This window comes from Rana temporaria, chromosome 5 (genome assembly GCF_905171775.1).
Source record: "Rana temporaria chromosome 5, aRanTem1.1, whole genome shotgun sequence".
Taxonomy (NCBI): domain Eukaryota; kingdom Metazoa; phylum Chordata; class Amphibia; order Anura; family Ranidae; genus Rana; species Rana temporaria.
Window position 1 is genome coordinate 288,324,820 of NC_053493.1, and position 27,472 is coordinate 288,352,291.

The following is a 27,472-nucleotide window of genomic DNA, read 5'->3' on the forward strand; positions in this document are numbered from 1 at the left end:
CACTATTTAGAAATAAGACTACAGTCTTGTCCATTTAAATTATGCAATGTCAATGTGTATAAATTCACACTTTGATGTAAGTGTATTTTTTTTTATTAAACCAGATCACATTTGCAAGGGACATCAATGTATCCACATTAAATACATAAGTTCAGGGAAAGTATGGAATTTTTTTTCTAAAAATAGCAGTAAAATAAAAACATTCTCATACAAATATAATATCCTACAAGCATAACATTTGCTATCCTCCAACAATTTTAAAAGACATTTAAATTCTCGAATCTTTTGTTCCACTTGCTGGGATTTTTAGGGGACCCTCTTTTACTCCTGGATGATTTCCTCATCCTCTTCAAAAGTTTCCTCCCCATCATTTGCAGTAGCTTCTTGATATTGTTGGTATTCTGAGACAAGGTCATTCATGTTGCTCTCCGCTTCTGTAAATTCCATCTCATCCATTCCTTCCCCGGTAAACCAGTGCAAGAAAGCCTTTCTTCTGAACATCGCAGAAAACTGTTCTGAGATTCTTTTAAATAACTCTTGAATAGCTGTACTGTTGCCAATAAATGTGGAGGCCATTTTCAGACCTCTTGGTGGTATGTCACACACTGCCACCTTCACATTATTGGGGATCCATTCTACAAAGTAACTACTGTTTTTGTTTTGGACTGCCAGCATTTGCTCGTCAACCTCCTTCATGGACATGGGCCCTCTAAAGACTGTAGCCACTGTTAGATAGCGTCCATGCCGTGGGTCACATGCTGCCATCATGTTCTTGGCATCAAACATCTGTTGGGTAAGTTCAGGTACAGTGAGCGCTCGATATTGCTGGCTTCCTCTGGCAGTTAGGGGTGCAAAGCCAGGCATAAAGAAATGAAGACGTGGAAATGGAACCATGTTTACAGCTAGCTTTCGAAGATCTGCATTAAGCTGGCCTGGAAAGCGCAGAGAGGTGGTTACTCCGCTCATTGTGGAAGACACCAGGTGATTTAGATCTCCATAGGTAGGTGTGGTGAGTTTCAGGGTGCGAAAGCAAATGTCATACAAAGCTTCATTATCAATGCAGTAGGTCTCATCTGTATTTTCAACCAACTGGTGTACAGACAAAGTGGCATTGTATGGCTCTACAACTGTGTCAGAAACTTTAGGTGAAGGCATCACACTGAAGGTGTTCATAATTCTATCTGGGAATTCTTCTCTGATCTTGCTTATGAGCAGTGTCCCCATTCCAGAACCTGTTCCTCCTCCAAGAGAGTGAGTGAGCTGGAAGCCTTGCAGACAGTCACAATGTTCACATTCCTTTCTGACTATATCCAGAACAGAATCTACCAGCTCTGCCCCTTCTGTATAATGTCCCTTGGCCCAATTATTCCCTGCTCCAGTTTGACCTGCAATCAAAGCAAAGTCATTATTTAGCTACATCTGCATTTTCAAAGTACAGTACAATACAAAAAAAACATCTGGATCATTTAATTTAACCAGTTCCCGACCGCCACACGCCGATATACGTCGGCAGAATGGCACAGGCAGGCAAATGGGCGTACCTGTGCGTCCTTTTGAATTTGCCGCCCAGCGGGCGCCCGCCCGCTGCGTGCCTCGGGAGTGTGCTCGCGGGTCCCGGAAACTCGATGTTCGCCGGCGGCCTGCAATTGAGGTCAAGAGAGGCAGATCGGGGAGATACCTATGTAAACAAGGCATTTCCCTGTTCTGCCTAGAGACAGGACCGTGATCTACTGCTCCCTGTCATCGGGAGCAGTGATCACTGTTGTGTTACTGGTAGCCCACCCCCCCCCACAGTTGGAACACATCCCTAGGACACACTTAACCCATTCAGTGCCCCTAGTGGTTACCCCTTCCCTGCCAGTGTCATTTACACAGTAACAGTGCATTTTTATAGCGCTGTTCGCTGTATAAATGACAATGGTCCCAAAAATGTGTCAAAAGTGTCCGATGTGTCCGCCATAATGCAAACCAATCAATATATGCTTATTGCGATAAAAAAAAAATGATTATAGCAAAAAGTAAAAGATATTGTGTTGTTTTTTTCAAAATTGATGCTCTTCTTTTGTTTATAGCACAAAAAATAAAAACCGCAGAGGTGATCAAATACCACCAAAAGAAAGCTCTTTTTGTGGGGGAAAAAAGGACACCAATTTTGTTTGGGTACAGCATCGCATGACCGCACAATTGTCAGCTAAAGCGACGCAATGCCAAATCACAAAAAATGGCCCGGTCATTTTGCAGCCAATTCTTCCAGGGCTGAAGTGGTTAAGCTGGTGCAAAGACTCATCACATTCCACCTGCAACAAAGCCATAGAAAAACATTGCACGTGTACTGTAGTAAGTTTAAAGTGTATCTCAACCCAAACTTTAATTTTATATACTGCAGCTTACCAGTCCTTTTCCCCCTATTTCCAGTATTCCTGCCAGTAGCACACTTCCTATCCTAGGTTCACAATGCTTATTCACTGTACTACTATGGACAAGAAGCGCCGTCACCCTAGCACAGGAAGTGTGTTAGTAGTACAAAGCATATCTTTTTTTTTTCTTTATCTCCATAACATAGGGGGATATTTTCTATAGTTCACAGTGAGATATGTGACCACTGATAGCTGTCGAAACATAGCGTGCACAGGAACATACAGTACATGCTAGCTGAATTTCTGGCAGAATCAACATGTATTCTTTACACTTGTTACTTTGCGATTACGTTTTTACACAATGTTGGACGTACCAAAGATAAAATTATCTGGTCTGAAAAGTTGTCCAAATGGGCCGGACCGTACACTGTCCATAGTCCCAGGTTCAAGATCAACAAGCACGGCTCTTGGTACATATTTCTGAGCTGTAAAAACAAAGAGGAAAATAAGCTATTCATGTATATTCACATATGCAAATAGTATTCTTATGCAATACATGTGATACTTTTTTTATTATTATTTTCTTTTTTGAAGGTGCATAATTATTATCATTATTAGCTCTTTAATTTAGCCTAGACTTTACTAGGTCCTAATGCCTCGTACACACGATAAGAATAATGGAGGAATGATCGTCCGTTTATTTATTTTTTGTATGCTAGTCTAATATTGAAAACCAATAGGTTACAAAAATTCTTGTAAGACAGAATACAACTTCGGAAGTGATGTAATATATTGTATTGTATTGGTCTTTAGTTTCTGAGCATGCGTGGTCTTGGTCACACAATTTTTTTTCGTACAAATTACCATACTAATTATACGAAAATAATTTGTTCTGTTATCGTACTAGAAACATTTTTGTGCTTGCCCCTTCAGATTATTTTGCATTAACTGTCGTGATCAACTCTCAAAATCTGTGTACTAAAGATTATCGTATGATGGCTCCAAAAGCGGTATTTTTTCGTCTGGTTTTCTCACCGTGTGTACTAGGCATAAGCAATGGCAAATTGACATTTGGAGGTCTGTTGTAAGAGCAGTTTTGATACGTATAATATGTTTTCCATTTTGGTATTGTTTATACTTCTTAAAGGAGTTGTAAAGGCAGCAGTTTTTTTTTATCTTAATGCATTCTATACATGAAGATAAAAAACACTCTGGCCCAGATTCACAAAGGAGATACGACGGCGTATCTCCAGATACGCCTACTTATCTCTGAGTTGTTCCATCATATCTATGCGCCTGATTCTTAGAATCAGTTACGAATAGATTTCTATTAGATCCGACCGGCGGATCGTAACTGCATATTTACACTGGCCGCTAGGGGCGTGTACGCTGATTTATGCCTAGAAATATGTAAATCAACTAGATACGCAAATTCACGAACGTACGCCGGCCGACGCAGTACAGATACGCCGTTTACGTCTTCCCGGCGTAAAGTTACCCCTGCTATATGGTGGCGTACATGCGGCGTACCAATGTTAAGTATTGACGTCGTTCCCGCGTCGAATTTTTGAATATTTTACGTCGTTTGCGTAAGTCGTCGTGAATGGGGCTGGACGTAATTTACGTTCACGTCAAAATCAATACGTCCTCGCGGCGTATTTGGAGCAATGCACACTGGGATATGTCCACGGACTGCACATGCGCCGTTCGTGAAAAACGTCAATCACGTCGGGTCATGGTTATTTTACATAAAACACGCCCCCCTGTTCCACATTTGAATTAGGTGGGCTTACGCCGACCGATTTACACTACGCCGCCGCAACTTACGGAGCAAGTGCTTTGAGAATACTGCACTTGCCCGTCTAAGTTGCGGAGGCGTAACGTAAATCGGATACGTTACGCCCGCCTATAGATATGCCGCTGTATGAGAATCTGGCCCTCTGTGTGCAGCAGCCTCCCCTTAGCCCACCTAATAATTACCTGATGTCCCACTCTGTCCATCAATGTCCACGAGTGTCTCAGCCATCCGAGATTCTCCCTCCTGATTGGCTGAGACGTGGCAGCGGTGCCATTGACTCCCGCTGCTGTCAATCAAAGTCAGCTAGCCAATCAGGATAGAGATGAGGCAGGGACAGGGATCCTTGTCAGAATGGACACAGGGAGCTGTGATTTGGATCGGGTGTCCCCATAGCAAGCTGCTTGCTGTGGGGGCACTCAACACGAGGGAGGTGCCAGGATCACAGAAGAGGGACCCAAGAAGAGGAGAATCTGGGCTGCTCTGCGCAAATCCCTACAACAGAATAGGTAAGTATAACATGTTTGTTATTTGTATATGGAAAAAAAACAAGACTTTAAAATCGCTTTAAAGTATAATGAAAAAAGTTTTACATTTGTTGCAATTAAATATTATGCACATTTTTTTTCCTGCCACCTATGAACATTTTTAAAATAAAGAATAACCTTTATTGAACAGAAATCCTGTTTCCAGCAGGTTTGATTTTGCTTCCATCTTTGCTCCTGACCTACACGGTTCTGTTTAGGTTTGAAAGGTCTTCTCTGTGAATATTTGATTAAAGGGGTTGTAAAGGTTCATGTTTTTTCACCCCTCGAAAGTCCCACGCCGTGAACGCACTGGCTTTTCAGCCGGGCTTCTCGGCTCATTCATTGGTTGATTGATACCCTGTTTCCCCAAAAATAAGACCTACCCTGAAAATAAGACCTAGCGTTATTTTCCAGGAGGGCTGCAATATAAGCCCTACCCTGAAAATAAGCCCTAGTTAAAAATGCTAATCCACTCTATTATAGTATTATATAATGTACAATGTGTGTGTTTCTGTAATATAATTGCCGGGGAAGAGAGCTGCGGCGGGTAACAGAAGCACAGAGTGGCTCTATAACAAAGGTATTTGGCACAATTATATTACAGAAACACACACATTGTACATTATATACACTATTGTAATATAGTGGATTATAGGATTTTACAAGCATTTTAACTCCGTTCACACTGGGGATTCCTGACAGGCAGGGAGGGAGAGGGGGAGAGAAGACATCAAATTACATAAAATGTCCTGAAAATAAGCCCTACTGTGTCTTTTGTTGGCATAATTAATATAAGACCCGGGCTTATTTTCGGTGAAACACGGTAGCAGCACAGCCATTGGCTCCCGCTGCTGTCAATCAAATCAGTGGTGCGTCGGGGGGGGCAGAGTGATACAGTTGGTGGCTATGGCCGCAGGCTGTATCACGGGAGTGCGTCCGCAACAACTAACCCCCATGGGAGAGAACTCTCATGAAAGGGGTTATTTCTTGGGGGGAGGAGCCGAGACTGCCGCTGAGGGACCCATGAAAACCTTTATTTTATAAAGCACTGCACAAAGTGTATACATTTTGTCACAAGAACAGTGCAAAGCATCCTTTTACTGAACTGTCCAGTATTTACCGTCTGTGTGACATTGTCCAGTGCATACAATAACAAATGACACCACATATACCACCACCGTATTTCACGCTTTCGGCAGATCCGTCTTTTTACAACATTATTTGGAGATTGCAGTTTCTTCTTTTAAACATTATTGTCTCTTTCAGGATGATGACATATTGAGTTTATGGTGTTGCTGAAATCCTTGCACAGACCTGCTCTGTGAGAACACAAACAGCTCCATTTTTAGTCTTGAAACTGACATTTTGATCATACCAGCATACCCATCGGTTACATGTAAACAGAACTGTTTTACTAGAATGGAGGTAATGTATACGTGCAGAAGACACTTTAACGTGAATAAAACATCACAGGAATGAGTATCAGCGTAGATCGGACTATCTCCTACATATTAGAAGCTCTCTACAGAGGCTGACCTTGGCCTGTGATTTATGAGAGGTTTATGATACTACAAAGCATTGCCACCTACAAGGGAATGGAGCTAGCGTAACACTCTCCAGACCTTTACCAAACTTCAGATGAAGAGTATAGAAGTATTACATAAAAGAGTACAGCTTATAGTGCGTATTTGTCTGTCAGGTGTTCATATTTTGTCTGCTTGTCTTTTTTTGCTGGTCATAATGGATGTATTTTTTTTAAAAATAAAGGGCCAGATTCACATACATTTGCGGCGGCGTAACGTATGTCATTTACGTTACACCGCCGCAAGTTTTCAGCGCAAGTGCTTGATTCACAAAGCACTTGCCTGTAAACTTGCGGCGGCGTAGCGTAAAGCCGTCCGGCGCAAGCCCGCCTAATTCAAATGGGGCGTGTATCATTTAAATTAGGCGCGTTCCCGCGCCGAACGTACTGCGCATGCTCCGTTTTGAAATTTCCCGCCGTGCTTTGCGCGAAATGACGTCGCACCGACGTAATTTTTTGAACGGCGACGTGCGTTACATCCTTTCCTATTCCCGGACGACTTACGCAAAAATTCAAAATTCGACGCGGAAACGACGGCTATGCTTTAACATGGCTGGTCTAAATATAAGCCATTGAAATAGCACTCGCAACTTTACGACGGGAAAAGCCGACTAGCGACGACGTAAGAAAATGCGACGAACGCGCGTACCTTCGTGGATCGCCGTAAAAAGCTAATTAGCATACCCGACGCGGAAAACTACGCCAACTCCACCCAGCGGGCGCGCAAAGTATTGCATCCTAAGATCCGAAGGCGTACGAAGCCGTACGCCTGTCGGATCTTAGCCAAATGCCGTCGTATCTTTGTTTGAGAATTCAAAATAAAGATACGACGCGGCAAATTTGAAAGTACGCCGGAGTATCAGCAGATACTCCGGCATACTTTTTCTGTGAATCTGGCCCAAAGTTCCTTAGCTGCTCCAAAGGTTAATGAGTATCATAATAATGTCATTAGTAATACTAAATAAAATCTGTCATGCGACTGAGCAATTGAAAGTGAGCATAGGTTACCTTTAGTGTAGGGCTGCAACTAACGATTATTTTCATAATCGATTCGTTGGCGGAATATTGTTTCGATTAAAAAAAAAAAAAAGTGTGTATAATTTACTTAAAATGTAAAGTTTAAAAAAAGGCAATTTATTCTTAAATATCTCTATGCAGTGGTAAATACAAATAGCAATTCTATTGTTATGCCGCGTACACACGATCATTTTTCGTCATTTATAAAACAACGTTTTTTCCAACTTCATCATTAAAACGGCGTTGCCCACACAAAAATAAATGCTCTAGCAAAGCGTGGTGACGTACAACACGTACGACGGCGCTATAAAGGGGAAGTTCCATTCGGATGACGTCACCCTTTAGCTGATTTCGTGTTAGTAAAAGACGATTCGCGCTGTCTGTTACAGCGTGATGAATGTGCTTACTCCATTACGAACGGTAGTTTTACCAGAACGAGCGCTCCCGTCTCATAACTTGCTTCTGAGCATGCGTGGGTTTTTAAAGTCGTTTTAGCCCACACACGATAATTTTTTACAACCCGAAAAAATATAAATATTTGATTGGAAGACAGTGTTTCCTAAGAGGGGAGGAGCCTGTGTCTCTCTACGGTGGCTTTCCTGAAAGACTCCTGAAAAAGGGATGTTACCGGTAAGTAACCACGATTTTTTTTCTCAGTTTAGGCCAATACGTATTCTTCTACATATTTTTGGTAAAAAAAAATCGCAATAAGCGTTTATCGATTGGTTTGCGCAAAATTTATAGCGTTTACAAAATAGGGGATAGTTTTATTGCATCTTTATTAATAATTTTTTTTTTTGCTACTAATGGCGGCGATCAGTGATTTTTTTTTGTGACTGCGACATTATAGCAGACACATCGGACAATTTTGACACATTTTTGGGACCATTGTCATTTTCACAGCGAAAAGTGCTATAAAAATGCACTGATAACTGTGAAAATGACAATTGTAGTTTAGGAGTTAACCACTAGGGGCGCTGAAGGGGTTAAGTGTGACCTCATGTGTGTTTCTAACTGTAGGGGGGTGGGGCTGGACGTGTGACGTCAGTGATCGTCGTTCCCTATATCAGGGAACAGACGATCACTGACATTGCCACAGTGAAGAATGGGGAAGGTGTGTTTACACACACCTCTCCCCGTTCTTCAGCTCCTGTGACCGATCACGGGACACCGGCGGCGATCGGGTCGTTGTGCCTGTGCCCAGCCGTACCTGTACGTGCCTGTGCCCAGCCGTGCCATTCTGCCGACGTATATCAGCATTAGGCGGTCCTTAAGTGGTAAAAGTGTTACTAAACCCAGTACCCTGCATTCACTATATCTGGTCTCCCACAGTACACAGAACATGGAAATGCAATTATTTTATTAAATATAACTGATAAATACCTTCTCATCAGCAGTATTTAGCAGTCTTGTGACTTCTATCAGTTTCATCTACTGTCTCAAGGTCTTATATTCCACCTCAATTTACAGTCTGTAAATTTGACGGCATGGCTATTGAAGCCAGGGTGTTAAAGGATCGGGGCATCTCGGGACTGGTGGTGTCTACCCTAGTGAATGCCAGAAAAACAGTCACTAGGACAATCTATTGTAGAGTCTGGAAGACTTATATTGCTTGCTTATAAATAATTGGGAGAATTCTCTCTTTTCTACAGTTGGCTGTGGAAATCATATTGGCTTTGAGTACAAACAGGGCTCAGATTTCAGCCTTGTCAGTATTCTTCCAAAGGCCCTAAAGCCTCGTACACACGACCGAGAAACTCGACGGGCGAAACACATTGTTTTCCTCGTCGAGTTCCTTGTTAGGCTGTCGAGGAACTCGACAAGGCAAGTTTCTCCATTCCCGTCGAGGAAAAAGAAGACATGCTCTCTTTTTGGCTCGACGGGATCCTCGACAGTTTCCTTGTCGAAAAATGTACATACGACCGGTTTCCTCGGCAAAAAAAAAATCACAGCAAATTTCTTGCTGGTTTTTGCCGAGAAACTCGGTCGTGTGTATGAGGCCTTAGCCTCCCATTCACTGATCCAGGGGGTAATTTGTTGCTTCCCCTCAGGTCACCCATGTGTCCTTGGGACTTAAATTTGGTGCTTTATGTGTTACAGAAACAACCATTTGAGCCTATCAAGAAAATTCCATTTGAGTTGCAGTCACATGGTTTTCACCTCGGCTAGAAGGGTATCAGAGCTGGCAGCCCTTTTGTGCAGGGAACCATACTTGATAATTTTCCATACTTTTTTCTCTCAGCCTCGTTCGGCGAAACAGAAACGACTGCACTCCTTGGATGTAGTGCGAGCAGTCAGAGTTTATTTTTCTGGATCTACAGAGATCCGAGGATCAGACTCCTTTTTTGTTTTACCAGAAGGACCCAAGAAGGGGCAGGCAGCTTCCAAGGCTTCCATTGCCCATTGGGTCCGTCAATTGGTCATTCAGGCCTATGGTCTGAAACCAAAGGCTCCTCCCTTCAGGGTGAGAGCGCATTCTACCATGGGTGTAGGAACCACCTGGGCTTTTCGCCTTCGGGTATCTGTGGCTCAGATTTGTAAGGCTTCTACCTGGTGTTTAGAGCATACGTTCACAAAATGTTATCACGTGGATGTTCGAGCAGCTTTCAGCCGCATTGTACTTCAGGCTGCCGTATGAGGTCTGATGGCTATTGTTTGGCAGGGTGTCTCCCTCCTCTCAAAACTATTGCTCCGGATCATCCCAGTAGGTAATGAATATTAGCCTAACTCTGTGTCCCATGATGTATGATAAAGAAAATAGTATTTTTTTTTTGTTATACTTACCTGTAAAAATCCTTTTCTTTGAGTTCATCACAGGACACAGAGGTCCCTCCCCTCTTTTTGAGGATTAAGTGCTTGCTACAAAACTGAAGTACTTCCTGTATGGGAGGGGTTATATAGGGGATCACTTCCTGTCTAAAGACCTTTGGTCTACCAGTGTCAATTCACCTGGAGATGACGTATAACCCAGTAGGTAATGAATATTAGCCTAACTCTGTGTCACGTGATGTACTCAAAGAAAAGGATTTTTAGAGGTAAGTGTGACGAAAAGAATCCTATTTTTTGATCCATTGAAGTCTATGGAACCAAAAAAGGAAAAAAAGTCCCTAACCCTTTCCATAAAATGCGCAGATGACCCATGGGAAACCATGTTAAATGGACTGTAGTCGGCAAAACTGAAAACGCACTAAAAAATGCATAGGTGTAAACAAGGCCTTAGGCTTGATTCTCATCTATGCACTTTTAGTGCTTTTTGCATTTTGCAGATTTGCTTAACAGAATGTGTTCCATAGGAAACCATGTTAAATGGGCTGTAGTGCAAATCTGAAAAATGCAAAAAGCACTAAAAATGCATAGATGAGAATGAAGCCTTAAGGATCCCTTAATAGAGAAGTCCAGCCTGAGCTTTTTAGGCTGGGCTTCTCCTCTGGGTCACAGGAGTGCAATTAGTTTTGCACTCTTGTGACCCATTTTCAGTGGAGGGCAGTCTGAAGTCCGCTCTCCGCTGACGTCACTGCCATTAGTCGGGGCAGCGTTTCATCACGACTTCCAAGTCGGGATCCGCCAGCTGCCTTGATTGATGGCAGTCTCAGCGAGCCTCTGAGACAGCCTCTCCCCGCCCCTCTGCAGCTTAGCGCTCCAATGAGCGTGGAGAAGCAGAGAGGAAAGACGCTGACTGACAGTCAGCAGCTTTTCTCTCAGGGATCTGTGAGAACCGAGCCATCGGCGGTGTTTGGTGGCTCGGTTCTCAGTGCAAAGACGGCGGGGGACAGCTGCAGTCTGATTCTCCATCCACCAAGGTAAGTACGAATCAAAGAAATAAGTAAACCCATACTTCTCATTTAATGTTAACACCTATACATATATTAATATGTATGTAGTTGCCCCTGTAAATAAGGCCTAAAAGGCAGGAGTCCATGGGTGCTATCTAAGGTTAGGGTTTTAGGTCTCTGCATAACAAAATTATGTATAAGATGTGTTGATTTTATGATCCAAGCAGTCTTAAACATTTACAGAGGGATCTGAAATATGTTGGAAAGGTTTATTTTAGCTGTGACACTAAAAAAAAAACAGTTTGTTTCATATAAAGCAGATGAGGGGAAGAAAGATGCCAAGAAAAAAAGAGATGTAGGAAAACAGCCAAAATAAACAGTGATGAGAGTAACAGTATCCAGTTTAAAAACAGTGTGAGACGGAGAACATTTTTCAAAAAAACACACAGAGTGTACTGCTGCTCACCCTCTAAATGGATGACTAATTAACAGATTTGGGTGTATAGAGATGTTTTTATATCTGGATTACAAGAGAAATCCAATCAACATGCAGTATAGTGTGACACCATCTTACTTATATCAGCTGTTTGGCTGCCAATGTCCAGTTCATATTAGTAGCAGCAGCTTTTCACCAGTTCCCAGGACATGGTCTACCTGGAGTTTGTATGTTCTCCCCATGTTTGCATGGAGGGTAACTGGTGTCTGACTAAAATCCCCCTAGTTTGAATCCTGCTTGGAAGAAAGATCTGGAAATCTACTTGTTTTTCTGCCGTTTCTGATTTGTAAAAGTTTGCTGAGGCAGGTGGTGTCTGCAGGGCCACCCTTAGCTTTGTATTTCAGCTGCCCCCGCCGCCATCCTGTGTGAGGGAATCAGGAAGTGAAGCGCTGCGGTCCCTACTGCGGTGGGGACACTAGGGGTCCTAATTGACAGCGACTTGACGCTAATCCCCTATGTCGGTCAGGTTGTCAAGACCTGCCATTTTAAGATGCGGCTTCTTTACCGCATTTTGCCTTTTCTGTCAGATCTGGAGAGGATCTCGGTAGTGCGCGCTCTGGTCCTTCCACATCTGGACTATTGTAATGGTCTCCTGGCTGGACTACCTCAAGTCCAGATTAGGAGACTTCAAAAAGTCCAGAATCAGGCGGTAAGGCTTGCATTAAATCTCAGAGGCCACTGCCCCACCGCGAGACATCAGGCTGCCCTGCATTGGCTGCCAGTTGGTCAGAGGGTGCGTTTTAAAATTCTAACACTTGTTTTTAAAGCGTTTCACGGGCTAGGACCCGCCTATCTATGTGAGAAATTGAATAGACATGTTACTGGCCGCTCCCTTAGATGGAGCTCCCAATTCCGTTTTAGAACAGCCAAAGAGTCGGCTGAAAAAATGGGGGGGCAGGGCTTTTTCTATCCTTGGCCCGAGAGAATGGAATCTACTTCCCCTAAGTCTTAGACAGAGTCCTGACCTACCCACATTCAGGAGGGATCTAAAAACCTATCTGTGGGCAGAGGCAGATTGATAGGAAGAGTGAGGTTAGGGTCATTCTAGAGGGAAGCACTGCTAGATCTGTTTGTGTGGGGAATTGTGTGTTGTCTCTCCTTTGTTCTTATGTCATTTCTATGGTTTTTGTACTGTTTTGGTTTTATGGTGTGATATTGTTGTTTTATTAGTTGATTTTAATTGTGGTACATATTTTATATTGTTACTATGTTAATTTATGCTTGTAACACTCGGTCTTGCTGTGAATTGTTAATGTCTGGAAGCGTTTCGATACCTTCGGGTGATTCTACGCTATACAAGCAATAAGCAATAAACAATAAACAATACTGCGCATGCACGAGTCCTCACTGGTCCCCGCTGTCTTCTGGGACCTCTGTGTTTCCCAGAAGACGGGGAAGGGGGGCGGGAAGTGACGTAGACCCCTGCAGATTATGCAGGGGTCTATGCCCGGAAGTGGGTGCAAATATCTGTATTATACAGGTATCTGGACCCCCCCCCTGAAAGGTGCCAAATGTGACACCTGAGGGGGGGGGGAGTTCTGAAAAGCAGAGGTTCCATTTTTGTGTGGACCTCGGCTTTAATAACAAATAGACATGTTTGTCACTCACTAATTATTGTAACAGGACTACAATGGTTAGCACATCTTCTCTATGTTAGTTATTGAAGTTGCAGTACGAGTTCTTGAAAATCACCCACCAAAATAGATGGTTGATGAACAGAGCTATCATCTGTGCCCAGAGTGCTGCAATGTAAGGGGAAAGCACCAGACAACATTATTTACTATTTGTCTATAAGTTTATTTTTTACTCTCTGGATAAATTAGAGCTGGCCATACACTTATCATATTTTAGCCGGTTCCTGATTAACCATCAAAATTTGCTTCATGGGTGGCCCTCTTGGCATCCTCCCAGCTGACATCCTTCGATTAAAAACAACAAAGGAGCTGGAAGAAAAATAGTCAGCCAAACAGCTGTTTAGGTATTCTGACAGCTGCCAGTGTCAGCTGTCAGAATACAACAGTATGTATAGCGTGGCTGGAGAAAGCTGTACGTTTTTTATTTGTTCAGCCTTAGGGACTGGTTTGCTAAGGAGTTAGAGCAGTGTTTCTCAACTCCAGTATTCAAGGCACCCCAACAGGTCATGATTTCAGTATTTCCTGGAAAAGCTTTGCTAATTACTAAGGCAGTGAAACTGATCAAATCACGTGCAAAATAATGGAAAGCCTGAAAACATAACCTGTTGTAGCGCCTTGAGGACTGGATTTGAGAAACGCTGAGTTATGCCTCGTATACACGACCATTTTTCTCGGCAGAAAAAAAACTAAGTTTTTCCTTTTTTTTTATTTTACCAGAAGGACCCAAGAAGGGGCAGGCAGCTTCCAAGGCTTCCATTGCCCATTTGGTCCATCAATTGGTCATTCAGGCCTATGGTCTGAAACCAAAGGCTCCTCCCTTCAGGGTGAGAGCTCATTCTACCATGGGTGTAGGAACCACCTGGGCTTTTCGTCATAAGGTATCTGTGGCTCAGATTTGTAAGGCTGCTACCTGGTCTTCAGTGCATACGTTCACAAAATGTTATCACGTGGATGTTCGAGCAGCCGAGGATTTGGCTTTCGGCCGCATTGTACTTCGGGCTGCCGTATGAGGTCTGATGGCTATTGTTTGGCAGGGTCTCTCCCTCCTCTCAAAACTATTGCTCCGGATCATCCCAGTAGGTAATGAATATTAGCCTAACTCTGTGTCACGTTCAGGCCAAATACCGCCCGTCCAAAGCGCGGTGACGTACAACACGTACGACGGGACTATAAACTGTTCCATATACGATTCTATTTTATTGTATAAACAAACTTTTTGATATATGCACAATAAATTATATTTATACCTTACTTTTTGAGTTTGTTTATGTATATATATATATATATATATATATATATATATATATATATATTTTGGTGCCTTTAAAGTCCACTAGGGGAATCTCCCTTTTGTTTCTCGACAGGACTATAAAGGGGAAGTTCTATTCAAACGGCGTCACCTTTTGGGCTGCTTTTGCTGATCCTTATGTTAGTAAAAGTTTGGTGAGGGACGATTCGCGCTTTTCAGTCTTCGTGCTTTTCAGTCCGTTACAGCGTGACGAATGTGCTATCTCCATTACGAACGCTAGTTTTACCAGAACGAGCGCTCACGTCTCATACTTGATTCTGAGCATGTGTGTTTTTTTTCCCCTCGGAAAAGCATATACACGACTGGTTTTCCCGACGGGATAAAGTCCACTGGGAATCCCGACGGCAAAAAAGAAAGCTGGTTCTCTTTTTTTTTCCCCGGCAGTTTTCCCGACGGGAAAACCGGTCATATGTACGAGGCATTAGAAAATTCTTTGCAGTTCAGGTGGCATGCAAGGTCTTTATTTTTCTTTATTTTATAAAACTACAACTCAGTGCTTGTTCTGAACATAACCCAGGCAGCATTCTGCTTCTAACAGTACATTCTGGGTATCATCTGTAAAGTGATAATCTTCTGATGACATGCTATAATTCCCCAGGATACATCATTTGTTACTCTCCTTTACAGCTCTTTGTGCAGAAATGTAAGCTCCTCTTGATGTAAGTACAAGACAATACAGATCCTCCCAACACATGTGCCCAGCCCATGTCATGACTTCCTAGCACTGCTTATGAGACACTCACAGGATGATTCATTGTAGTACACATTGATCCTCTCAAGCTGCAGGGCTGAATCTCCGACGTAACTTCCTGCTGGATCGATGCCATGCTCGTCACTGATCACCTCCCAAAACTTGGAAAGAAGAATAAGGACAGAGAGGAAACAAATCCAGGTTAGAACTTGAGAAAACAACTTCAACAACAGTTAAGATCATCTTTGATAGTTACACAACTAAATCACATTTTCTGAAATTATTTTGTAAGGTAAGAAATATTTTAAGTCAAAATATTAAAACAGTACATACAGAAAATATATCCTTTTATTAAAAGTTTTTAATCATAATCAAGCCCATGTAAGATCTATGAAATAGATCTTTTACAAAGTACCTTGTATGCTATGTAAGGGTAACAGTGCCAGTGTGAGCCAATGTAAAAATGTAGGTGCCACTTAGACTCCAGAGCATCCTAGTCCATCGCCAACTGCTGGGAGTGCATGCTGGGAATGGAGCTGGGAATGGAGCGTGTCTCGGCTACAAACATCAGCATGAAGAAACAATGCCGCACATCACTACAAATTCGCAGCAGGCTCCGGCCAGGCCACACTCCCAATGGGTATCGCTCTGCCCCCAGAGTTTAATCATGGGGACGATGATAAAGTACCAGGGGGCAGAGCAAAACGCGTTGAGAGCATGGCCTGGCAGGAGCCCGGGCTGAGACTGCCACATATTCTTTTACAGCGATGTGTGGCTTATTTTATTTGCTACACGCTAACAGTGCCAGTGTTTTAAATGAATTCTGTGGCTAAAATAAAACCTTACAATAAAGCCTGCCCTCTAAATGGCACATAGAATACTCATCTCTTCTTCTGTCCATGCCACCAATCTTTCCAATAGTGAAGAGAAACTAGTGCCTGAAGATCCAGCAAAATCTGACACTTATGGAAGTGTCAGTTTTCTGGTCCCCACTACAGTTGCTCCTCCCCTAGGGGCCAGTGGATCGAACTACTAAGTGCAACAAGGGACAAGGAATTCAATGCTGCCAAAAGTATCAGATTTCTGATACCCCACTCAGAGATTTAATTTGCCAGCATGGGCAGCAAGAGAGGTGAGTTGTTGTTTTTGTTGCAGGGAGGATATATTTTGCAGTTTGTGTCTTTATCAGGGTATTTACGCCAGGGGGGTGGGAAGAACTGTTCGATCATGTGACCACTGTGATTGGCTGTCATAGTGGCCTCCTGATTGACAGTTGAACCCGCTGGCTCCTGATTATTACTGATGACCGGGAGCTGTCTATGGCAGTTTATCACTGGGCTGGGAGGGCAGAGTGAGCACACTCTCAGCACAGAAACATTTGGCATGCGATTTGACATGTCCAATCGCATGCCAAAATTGGCCCAATGTGAACGTGGGCTTATTGTCAAAGCTTAATTGAGAAAGCTGAAGTTAGAAGCTGATTTGGTACCATGCACAGGTAAACCAGATTTTTCACTCTCTAGTTTTAGTAAATCAACCCCAGAGACTCATATGTGCGGCGTGAGGGTATTAAAGCCCACCCTTTTTGCCATGATACATATGCATTACATGGGCGGCAAGAAGTTAATAAGGTTAAAGCAGGAACCTTGGAAAATCATGTACACTTTGTGCAAATTCATACCTCTGATTAAATGCACATGTGCTTTAAGGAAATGCATGAAGACGCATGCCAGTGCATGTTGACACACATTTTTACATGTAATGGCATACTACACATGCTGCATTGAAACATATATGATAATGGGGGTCAATGCATGCAAATGCACATTGATGTGTCCTTTCGTGTGTGTTTGTTGGGGTCTACTTAAAAATTCTGGAGAAAAGAATAGCTATTAAAAACAAAAATGAAGAATTTACTTATGCAGGCCAATCAGGTTTGAGCTACTATTTACTAGGAAAATTAACCAAGGAGTCTGATTGGTGACTAAGGGCAAGTTCTTTCATTTTTTTATTCATAGTAATATGCCCCATATAATGTTTTTAACTACCAATATTTTCTATGCTGCCCCCTCAGAAATTTTAGAATACTTCTGTGATTCTTCCTCATGACAAAGTACATTAGGCAATAGGCACTATGTAAAGATCCATAAGTTCCAGAAAGCTCAGATTTCTCTGATTAAACAATGCTACTTGCTGTACATAAATGGAGAACGCAGTGTTTTAGCACACCAAAAATAAATATAAATGTAGGATGAGCTTACTAATCAAGGTCACGTTCTGTCTGTAAAGCTGGGCTTGACCCCCTTTCCCTCCTCCCACCAGAGGTACCAAAGTTCTGTCATAGCTGTTCTCACCTGGAGGGCTCACATGTAAATAAACACCAATATTCATTCTAAACCACACAGATACAGTACATAAAATAATACATTGTACATAAAATCACAACTGATGATTTCCTATCCAGTTCTAATAATCTAGTAACTGTAAAATGTAGGCCTATATTTCTGAAGTACAGGCTTCGGCCTGTAATAGCCACATGGCAAGGATGTACCCTGTTCCCCATGTATGTTATTATGTTTTATATTTACTGTAACTAATGATTACAATATAGGAGAAGTCGAGTCTATTTATTGCTACATACATTTAGGTTGCAGTGGGAATAGGACTAAAGACTAAAGGAAACATGCTGACACAAACAGAAACTTTTATAGTTGCTGGAAAAAAAATGAATTTCAGAGGTGAAAAAAAAAAATACATGAGCAGTTGGGCTATATTCACACTAGCCTCCTGTGTTTGTTTTATTTCATCTTTAGCCAACCATGTAATGCATATATGCTGTGGCAAGGAACTGCAGTCACCAGCTCTCTGCTCATGGAGCACTGAGAACTGAGTGATCGGCTGTGTTTAATCACTCGGTCCTCACCCTTAGAGCCGGCTGAGGACAGATGCAGCATCCACCTAGGTAAGTATGATTTAAAACAAAAAAATACCAGCTGGGAGAGCTCCTAGCACACTGACTGAGCTGTCACAGACAGCTCTCGGCCAAAGATTGGTAGGTGACAGGACAGGCTCCTGATCATGTGGTATGCACTGAAAAAAAGTATGACATACTGCAATTTATTCCACACAGTGGGTTGCGATGCATTACACCTCATCAAGTTGAATGAAATGTCAGTTCAATAAAGTTACAAAAAAAATAAAAAAAAAGTTAATAGTGTGATGCGTTGTAATCAGCACATCACCCTGTTCCCTCTACAGCACACACCAGCAACCACAGTATAACGCAGACTGTTGGTCTAAGCAAGCACTACTTCTCAAATTACTTTCTCCTGCATTTAAAATTTAAGTGAACATGTATTTTCATGGGTTTAGAGCCCTGGTGCCCAACCTGCAGCCCAAGGGTGGCATGCGGCCTTTTGATATGTGATATATGGCCCTCGGACCTCAGTAGTCTGTGGTTGGAACATTGATTGATCTTTACTAGCCTCATGGAACATGTTCCCAGCCAAAAATGTAGCCTGACCCTCATTTCCTCTATTAGGTCTGCAGCTTCTGACAGTCCTCTCAAGCATTAAATATATTGAACATTATGTGTGGCCCTTTTGGCGATGTTAGGGGCCACATTTGAGGCCCCCTTTGCCTCATAAGTTGACAGCCACTGAAAATGGATTTCACCCTAATTCTGGAATGGCTGCACTTCTCTCTTTTGTCACTAGATGGCTGGGTATCTGGTGGCATTAAATAAGACAAGGGCATTGCAAGGACAGATTAGGAATAGATGGGGTGTCTCAGCCAATGGGTAGGGTCTCTTGGCCTGCTGGGAGTGCCTATTTATTTGGGTGAGGTCAGGTGATCGGGTTTCTGTACCACCTGGATGGCTGTCTGGGTAGATGGGTGTTGTGCTGCCCCAGGTTGCTAGGCCAGAGCCTGAGGTCTACCCCAGGAACATCTGGCTGCTAGGCTGTCTTAGGGCCGATCCAGAAGCAAGAGAGCAGCGTAGGGTTGGGATTGCGGCTTACAGTCCAACCAGAAGTGACAAGTCTGTCGCCACTAAGGGACCATCCACCTTACTACCTTACTACAAGGGGCCACTATGAGTAGCTAAAGCAAGTACCAGAGCAGTATTTTCACCAGCCGGGGACGGTGAGGAATTGAGAAACCTCAGCAGATGTAAAGCCAGGGACCCAGCCAGTGAAGGTGACGCTTGCAGAGCAATATTGCGTGCCAAGCCAGGGACCGAGCAGGCCAGTGGGGTGATGCTTGAGGAGTATCTGTGAGTGCCAAGCTAGGGACCCAGCAGGGACGTGGGGGTGACGCTTGAGGAAGATACTGAATGAGAAGATTGGAAGAGCTCAGGGGATCCTGTGGCAGTGGATCAGCGAATCTAGTGGAAGACTGGGAGTTCAGTTGAGTGAAGATCTAGAATAGGAGATTGTAGAAAAAGTGAAAAAGTTCATTACCACCTTTGTTTCAAGATTGTTGCCATAGGAGACAGCGGTCTTACTCATGCAGAGTAGGACCAAGTAGTGGTGTCTTGCTGGATGCCTTTCCCTGCATGGCTATAGAAGTGTCGGAGTCTGCTAAATTAACACTGCAACTACTAAAGGGTGTCCTGGCCCTAACCTTCTCTCCCACAAATCTGTTGAAGACACAATAAATATCTTTGCCTTCAAGAAGTGTCTGGTGCCCATTAATCTAACCTACATTGCACCCACCATGCCTCGTAACCCACTCTACACAGAAGGACGTCAGCTGTCCCTAACTCTGGAGGTCACCATTAGAACTGGAGATGCCCGGGACTTGGCTACATGTACAATGTATTCTTTTATGTATCTGTGTGGTTTAGAATGAATATTGGTGTTTATTTACATGTGAGCCCTCCAGGTGAGAACAGCTATGACAGAACTGTGGTACCTCTGGTGGGAGGAGGGAAAGGGGGTCAAGTCCAGCTTTACAGACAGAACATGACCTTGATTAGTAAGATTGTCCTACATTTATATTTATTTTTGGTGTGCTAAAACACTGTGTTTTTCATTTATATACAGCAAGTAGCATTATTTAATCAGATAAATCTGAGCTTTCGGGAACGTATGGACCTTTACATGCCTAATGCACTTTGTCATGAGGAAGAATCACAGAAGTATACTAAATTTGCTGAGGGGGCAGCCTAGAAAATATTGGTAGATAGAAACATTATATGGGGCATATTACCATGAATATAAAAATGAAAGAACTTGCCCTTAGTCACCAATCAGGCTCCTTGGTTCATTTTCCCAGTGAATAGTAGCTCAAACCTGATTGGCCTGTATAAGTAAATTCTTTATGTATACAGCACTCCCAAATGCCCTGCCCCTTCTTTGTGGTTAAAAACAGCCGAAAAGCGCCGCTTAAAGCGGAGGTTCACCCAAAAGTGAACCTCCGCTTTTCGAAACCCTCCCCCCCTCCACATTTGACACCTTTCAGGGGGAGGGGGTGCAGATACCTGTATAAAACAGGTATTTGCACCACTTCCGGGAATAGACTCCCTGTTGTGTTCTGGGAAACACTCGGCTCCCAGAACACAACGGGGACCAGTGGGAACTGCACAGCGCGACTCGCGCATGCGCAGTAAGGAACCAGGCAGTGAAGCCGCATCGCTTCACTTACCGAGGATGGCGGCCGGGGAATGGCTGCCGAAGTCGCCGGCGACTTGGACAGGTAAGTGTTAATTTTTTAAAAGTTAGCAGCTGCTGTATTTGTAGCTGGTGGCTTTTTTAAAAAAAAATCAGGTGAACCCCCGCTTTAAACAGCGCTAAAGCACCGCTAAAACAAGCATCGCTTTAGCGCTGACGCAGCCACGGCCGCAGCCCCAGTGTGAAAGGGGTCTAATACTTACTAATCAAAACCAAAACAAGTAACTGAAATCTGTCAGATGGTATTTTTATGCCTGGCTTTAGTCACTAGAGGAATGTGAGATTTTGCAGCTCTGACAAATGTGGCGGCTGGGCCATAGCATAACAGTTAGTGAGAGGTGGGTGCACAGCAGCTGGTGGCATTCCTGGCATAGCAGAGGCACCCAGGACACTCCTTGTTCTGACTGCTGCCGGATGGGGAGATTGTGGGGGCTTTTCAGAATTCCAAGAGGATGAGACGAGGGACACTTGCTACACGTATACTGCCTGCCCAGAACAGATCTCTAAACCTAAAACTCAAGTGAAATCCGTACAATCCTGAGCAATGGTCGAGGAAAGGGGGAAGGGTTCTAGGAGTGCTGGTTGTCATACAAGATCTTTTGGTTTCACTTAACCTTTTGCTTAAAAAAAATGAAATGTGTTCTTAGGACACAAGTGGCATTTGTACTTTACCCAGTTATTGACAAGAGAAGCCTAATATCTATAGCAGGGGTAACTTTCCGCTGGAAAAAGCCGAACGCAAACGACGTAAAAAAAAAGCACTGGGCGGTCGTTCGTTTCTGAATCGGCGTAAATGCTCATTTGCATATTCGACGCGTAAAAGATATGGAAGTGCCACCTAGCGTCCGGCCTGGAATTGCAGCCTAAGATCCGACGGTGTAAGTCACTTACACCTGTCGCATCTTAGGCATATCTATGAATCAGGCGCATAGATACGCCGGCCGGACTCAGAGATACGACGGCGTATCAGGAGATACGCCGTCGTATCTTCTTTCTGAATCCGGCCCAATAAGTTTGTGTCAAAGCTTGCTTTTGTGGGCCTGACTGGATGTAGGTGGATATAGGCAGTTACACATTGGTTTACATTCAGCCACTCATAGGGATTGCACAGATCCGTTCTTCCTCCACAGACAGACACAGATATCACATATGTGAGGGAACTGACACAAATCCAGTAACAGGCAAACTCCATGCAGATAATGCTTTGGCTGAGACTAAAACTGGGGACCCCGGTGGTGCATGGCATAACTATTGTGCCCCAAACCCCAGACCCCCCCACACACACACAAACACACACACATTCCCCATAGCAAAGGAAATCCAAAAACATGGAATGGTTGCCTGTAGTGACCAGTCAGGTTTTATTATTATTATTATTATACAGGATTTATATATCTTTTCTTCTATAAGAAAATTAAACAAGGAATCTAATTTGTGACTCTCCACAACAACCCTGACATTGTTCCTGTTTTCGCCTTGTTTTATTTGTGTTATAAATCGCACAATATAATTACGCTGGTTTTAAATGCAAATCAAAGCTTGGTGGATTTTTTATGACTTACCGACATGTATTAAATTGTATTTTCAATCTCTACCCTTTATATTGTAAAACTGCACAAATGGTTGGCTCTATGTAAATCTTGTATACTAATAATAATAATGTGTGTATTATGGATGTCATATCCAACTGTCAGACGTTCTATAGGCATCATATCTGATAGACTTTTTTCAACAAATTTTTGCAAGATAGGGTGCCAGGTCTTTCCCCAACCCAATCCCGCAAATTGGGACTGGCATGCAGAATGTGATAACACATGTACACATATGCGAGGGCGAAATTTAGATAGAAGCCAATTGGCCTGCCAGCATGTCTTTGGAGTGTGGGAGGAAACCAGAAACACATGGAGACCATGCAAACTCCATGCAGATAGGCTCCTTTCACATAGGCCACTAGGGGGTGGTAAAAACAGGCATTTGATCCATGTTTTTACAACCCTTTACAAGCGGATATGGTGCCACTTTTGTGGGTACACCCTGCTGCAGCTGCGTTGTGAAGCAATTTTAGCATGACATGCTGAATTTGACAGGTGACACCGCAAACTCTCCCATGTAAGTGAATAGGACTATATTGCAGCCATGAGCCAAATGCTTGCCTTGCAATTGCAGCGCTGTCCCACATTGTCTAATCACCATTTTGCAGTAAAAACACAACCCCCCCCCCCCCCCCCCAGACATTTAGACTAAGTTAAATCTTGAAGCTGTTTTGTGCTGCGATTTCAAGAAGCAGCCGCAGTGCAAGTTGATGTGGTTCAGATGCGTTTGTAATGCATTTTATATGTGATTTAGTCGCTCTCTCTCCACTAGGATGGGAGGTGAGGTAGAAAGCAAAGACCTGCAGAAAATGTGCTGGAATCATATTACTTTAGGGCAGATAAGCGTTCTGCGTGCAGTTTCCATTTACTTCTATGGAGCTAAAGATTGGACTGTACTAAACTCACACAGAAGCATTTTTAAAAATCGCATCGGATTTGCACTGCATATGTGAATGGTCTCCACTGAAACTCGTGTTATTTCATTTGTCCTGTGATTCCATACATTCTGGAACGCATCAGAAATGGCATCAGTGTAAAGCAGGGCTTAGGGGGCAGTAAGCACTGCTGCTATTGTGAAAAGGGGCTGAGGCCTCGTACACACGGCCGAGGAACTCGACGTGCCAAACACATCGAGTTCCTCGGCCAGTTCAGCCCTGAAGCCGCCGAGGAGCTCGGCGGGACGAGAGCTCCCATAGAACAACGAGGAAATAGAGAACATGTTCTCTATTTCCTCGTCGAGCTCCTCGTCGGCTTCCTCGGCCGAAAGTGTACACACGACCAGTTTCCTCGGCAGAATTCAGCCAGAAACTCGGTCGGAAGCTGAATTCTGCCGAGGAAACTGGTCGTGTGTACGGGGCCTGAGTGTTTCCTGGCCAAGAATCAAACAAAAAGGCCGCAGTGCCGCAAGGAATAAGTAGTAAGCACTACGGCTAGGTTCACACCATTGCGTTTTGCAGTGCATTTTCAGTACAGTCCATTGAACATTATTTCCTATGGGACACATTCACATCTGTGCGCTTTCAACCAGTGCATTATTTTGGAAAGGGTCAATGGAAACGCAGCAGAAACACATAAAAAATGCATCAAAAACACAGTGGTTGCGTTTTTGATGCATCTCCACTGCGTTTTTGCAGGTTTTTCCCGCATGACAACAGAAACTTCCCAAAAATGCAAGACGCATCATAAAACACATTAAGAATGTGTGTAAAAAAAAAAAAAAAAAACACTGGGAAGACGCATCATTCGCAGCCCACATAGGTGTGAACCAAGCCGAAGCCATTGTGCTATCCCCTCTCCAAATAGGAAAGGAAACACAACAATATGGAATGATTGTCCATAGTGGCTGATCAAGTTTCATCTTTTCTTCCATAGGTAAAATGAATCAAGGAATCGAATTGTTCAGTCCAACAACTCTGGCCCGGATTCAGAAAGGATTTACGTTGGTGTATCTATTGATACGCCGCGTAAATTCTAGGATGCGCCGGCGTATCTTCTTTCTGTATTCAGAAAGCAAGATACGCCGAAATTTGCCTAAGATACGACTGACGTAAGTCTCTTACGCCGTCGTATCTTAGTTGCATATTTACGCTGGCCGCTAGGTGGCGCTTCTGTAGATTTACGCATAGAATATGTAAATTAGGTAGATACGCCGATTCAGAAACGTACGTGCGCCCGGCGCATTTTTTTACGTTGTTTACGTAAGGCTTTTTCCGGCGTAAAGTTACCCCTGCTATATGAGGCGTAGCCAATGTTAGGTATGGACGTCGGGCCAGCGTAGAATTTTGCGTCGTTTACGTTGTTTGCGTAAGTCGTCCGTGAATGGGGCTGGGCGTAAGTTACATTCACTTTGAAACCAATGAGGCTTTGCGGCGTAATTTGGAGCATGCGCACTTGGATACGTCCACGGACGGCGCATGCGCCGTTAGTAAAAGACGTAATTTACGTGGGGTCACCATTCATTAACATACAACACGCCCACTGCCTGGATAATTTGTATTACGCGGGCTTACGCCGGACCACATACACTACGCCGCCGTAACTTAGGGCGCAGGTTCTTTCTGAATACAGAACCTGCCTCACTAAGTGACGGCGGCGTAGCGTATCTGAGATACGCTACGCCCGCACAAAGTTACGCCGGGCTTTCTGAATCCGGGCCTCTGTCTTTGCTCCTTTTGCCTCTAGTTGCATTTATTTGTTTATACATGAGACACATTTTGCTACTAAGCCCTGGTTCACACCTGTGCGGCTTTGAAAACGCACTACTTCAGCGCGATTTTAAAGCTGCACATCAGTGCAATTTGCACTGCCGATTTCATTGCGGCTTCATTTAACAGAAGTCTGTGCAAGTCGCAATCAAATCAGGAAAAAGTAGCGCAGGAACCTTTTTCATAATTGCGACATGAGTCGCTGCGATATGAACGGTTCCATTGCTGGCAATGGGGTGCGATTTGTAACTGTCAAATCGCATGGCAAGTCGCACCTACGTGAGCGGGGGCTTATGTTAGTCTGTAAAGTCAAGAGTCTGTTGGATTGCGGGCCCGTTCACACCAGAAGGTGCTGTGTAAAAACCACTGCAGTTGGCGATCTGCAGTGAGTTTCAATGTTAAATTAACACCCCAAACGCAGGTCCCAAACACAGTGCATTTGCCTTCCCCGATTCCAATGGTACAGAAGTACCATGCAATCCAGTTTCAGTGCGTTTTTTTTTTTAAAGTAGTGCATGCACTACTTTTGCTACAGTCCGATGTGATTCAGCCTATCAAAATGAATGGGCTCAAGTCGCACCGCATGTGAATCACGCAGCGTAATGCTGTGTGATTCCCAATGTGAACCGACCCTTTATGTGACTTTTAAAGGCAGATTTTCTGCATCCTACCAACTCAAGGTTATGTTTTATGGTGGCCATAGCCAGGGGTCTCAAACTGGCGGCCCTCCAGCTGTTGCGGAGCTACAAGTCCCATCATGCCTCTGCCTGTGGGAGTCATGCTTCTAACTGTCAGCCTTGCAATGCCTCATGGGACTTGTAGTTTCGCAACAGCTGGAGGCAGGGGCGGACTGACCATTGGGACTCTCGGGCACTGCCAGGGGGCCCCATCAGGGTTGCCAGGCTCAATAATACCAGGGACAGTATGTAAAAATCTGTGTTTTTTTTTTAAATCTGTCCTTGATATGTCCGAAAGCGACATGCTTTTGATGTGAAAATCCTGAAATTTTAGCTGCCCTGCCTCCTGGCATGGTGGCCATCTGTAAGCCCAGGGGCCCCATAATCTTCTATTGCCCGGGGGCCCCATCAGTTGTCAGTCCACCCCTGGCTGAAGGGCCGCCAGTTTGAGACCCTTATCGTAGACGCTTCGATAAATGATCAATTTTCAATCTCTTTCAAAAGAAATAACTGATCTATAATTGAAAACGATTCTATTGCTAAGCAACAGATTTGATTGATTGATAGGATACGATCGTAAATCACAATAGCAAGTGATTGATCGTATCTCTTTCTGTTTCCAGCATGTCATTATATAATCTGATCTATCAAAATACAATCGTATTTATGAACAAAGTATCTTGGTGCTTCCAACTAATGCTAAACGATCGATTATTTTGATTGAATCAGATTTAAAAATTGAACAGAAGTGAAGTGATGGCTGTTTGTTTTCAGAGTCGATCATTTTGATGGAATCGCACATTGATCAGATGATAAAATCGAAGTGCTGTATGGCCACCACACTTTGCAACCTAAAGATCTCTGGACCCTGGATGGACTATTACTAAGGGAAGTCCTAGAGATCGGAGTAATAATTAGTATCAGTGTGATGATACATTAGAATACAGGATCAGTTCTATGTAAACACATGAGAATGGAATCCTTGTATGGACACAGCTCGCTGACTTCTCTATGGAAGAACAGGAAACATACTTTTTGGCTGAGAAATGGAGAGCAGATCTGAATGACACACCCAAGAAAAATGTGAAAACTTTTCTACCCCCCCCCCCCCCAGTACTGATCTGAGAGTATCACCCATCAGAGCCTGGGATACTTTACAGTCAGCTGATCACTGAAATAAAAGGTGATCAGGGACCTGTCATGGAACCCAGTGACAGATCATGCCTTGTTTACCTTGGTTCCGATCTGGTTTCCACATTGGCCAGCCTGGATGTGCACGATCTCCCTCATGGTGTGCTCCTGGTGTGAGTCCTGCACCGTTATTACACTGTATACAGGAGATGTGTGGCTGCCTTCAGTCTGATCCTCCCTACAATTGGGAGGACAGGCACAGTCCCTGGGAGCAGCCTACACTGGGCTGGAGATGGCTGAGTCACAGCAGTGGGCAGGGCTGCAGATCATAGAATCAGTCTACATTCCACATCATCTACACTTCCAGCTTTCTACAATCTCTGATCTCTGAAGGATTCAATATACACAGAATACACACCCATCTACATAGTATACTTTGGCTGAGAGATGCACCTCCACACCCCACATATGGGGGATTGAACCCTGGAACATCAGATGATGGCTGGCTCATCAC

General features: G+C 43.7%; 1 protein-coding gene across 1 annotated transcript; it reads right to left on the minus strand.

The window, feature by feature from the left end:
* Nucleotides 1-75: 75 nt before the first annotated feature.
* TUBB6 (tubulin beta 6 class V) lies at nucleotides 76-27,216 on the minus strand. Its single transcript, XM_040353939.1, has 4 exons — nucleotides 27,061-27,216; nucleotides 15,234-15,342; nucleotides 2,732-2,842; nucleotides 76-1,385 (listed from the first exon to the last, which is right to left on the minus strand). Exons 1-4 carry the CDS (start codon nucleotides 27,115-27,117, stop codon nucleotides 322-324), a joined length of 1,341 nt encoding a protein of 446 aa, XP_040209873.1. The 5' UTR covers nucleotides 27,118-27,216; the 3' UTR covers nucleotides 76-321.
* Between the last annotated feature and the right edge of the window lie 256 nt (nucleotides 27,217-27,472).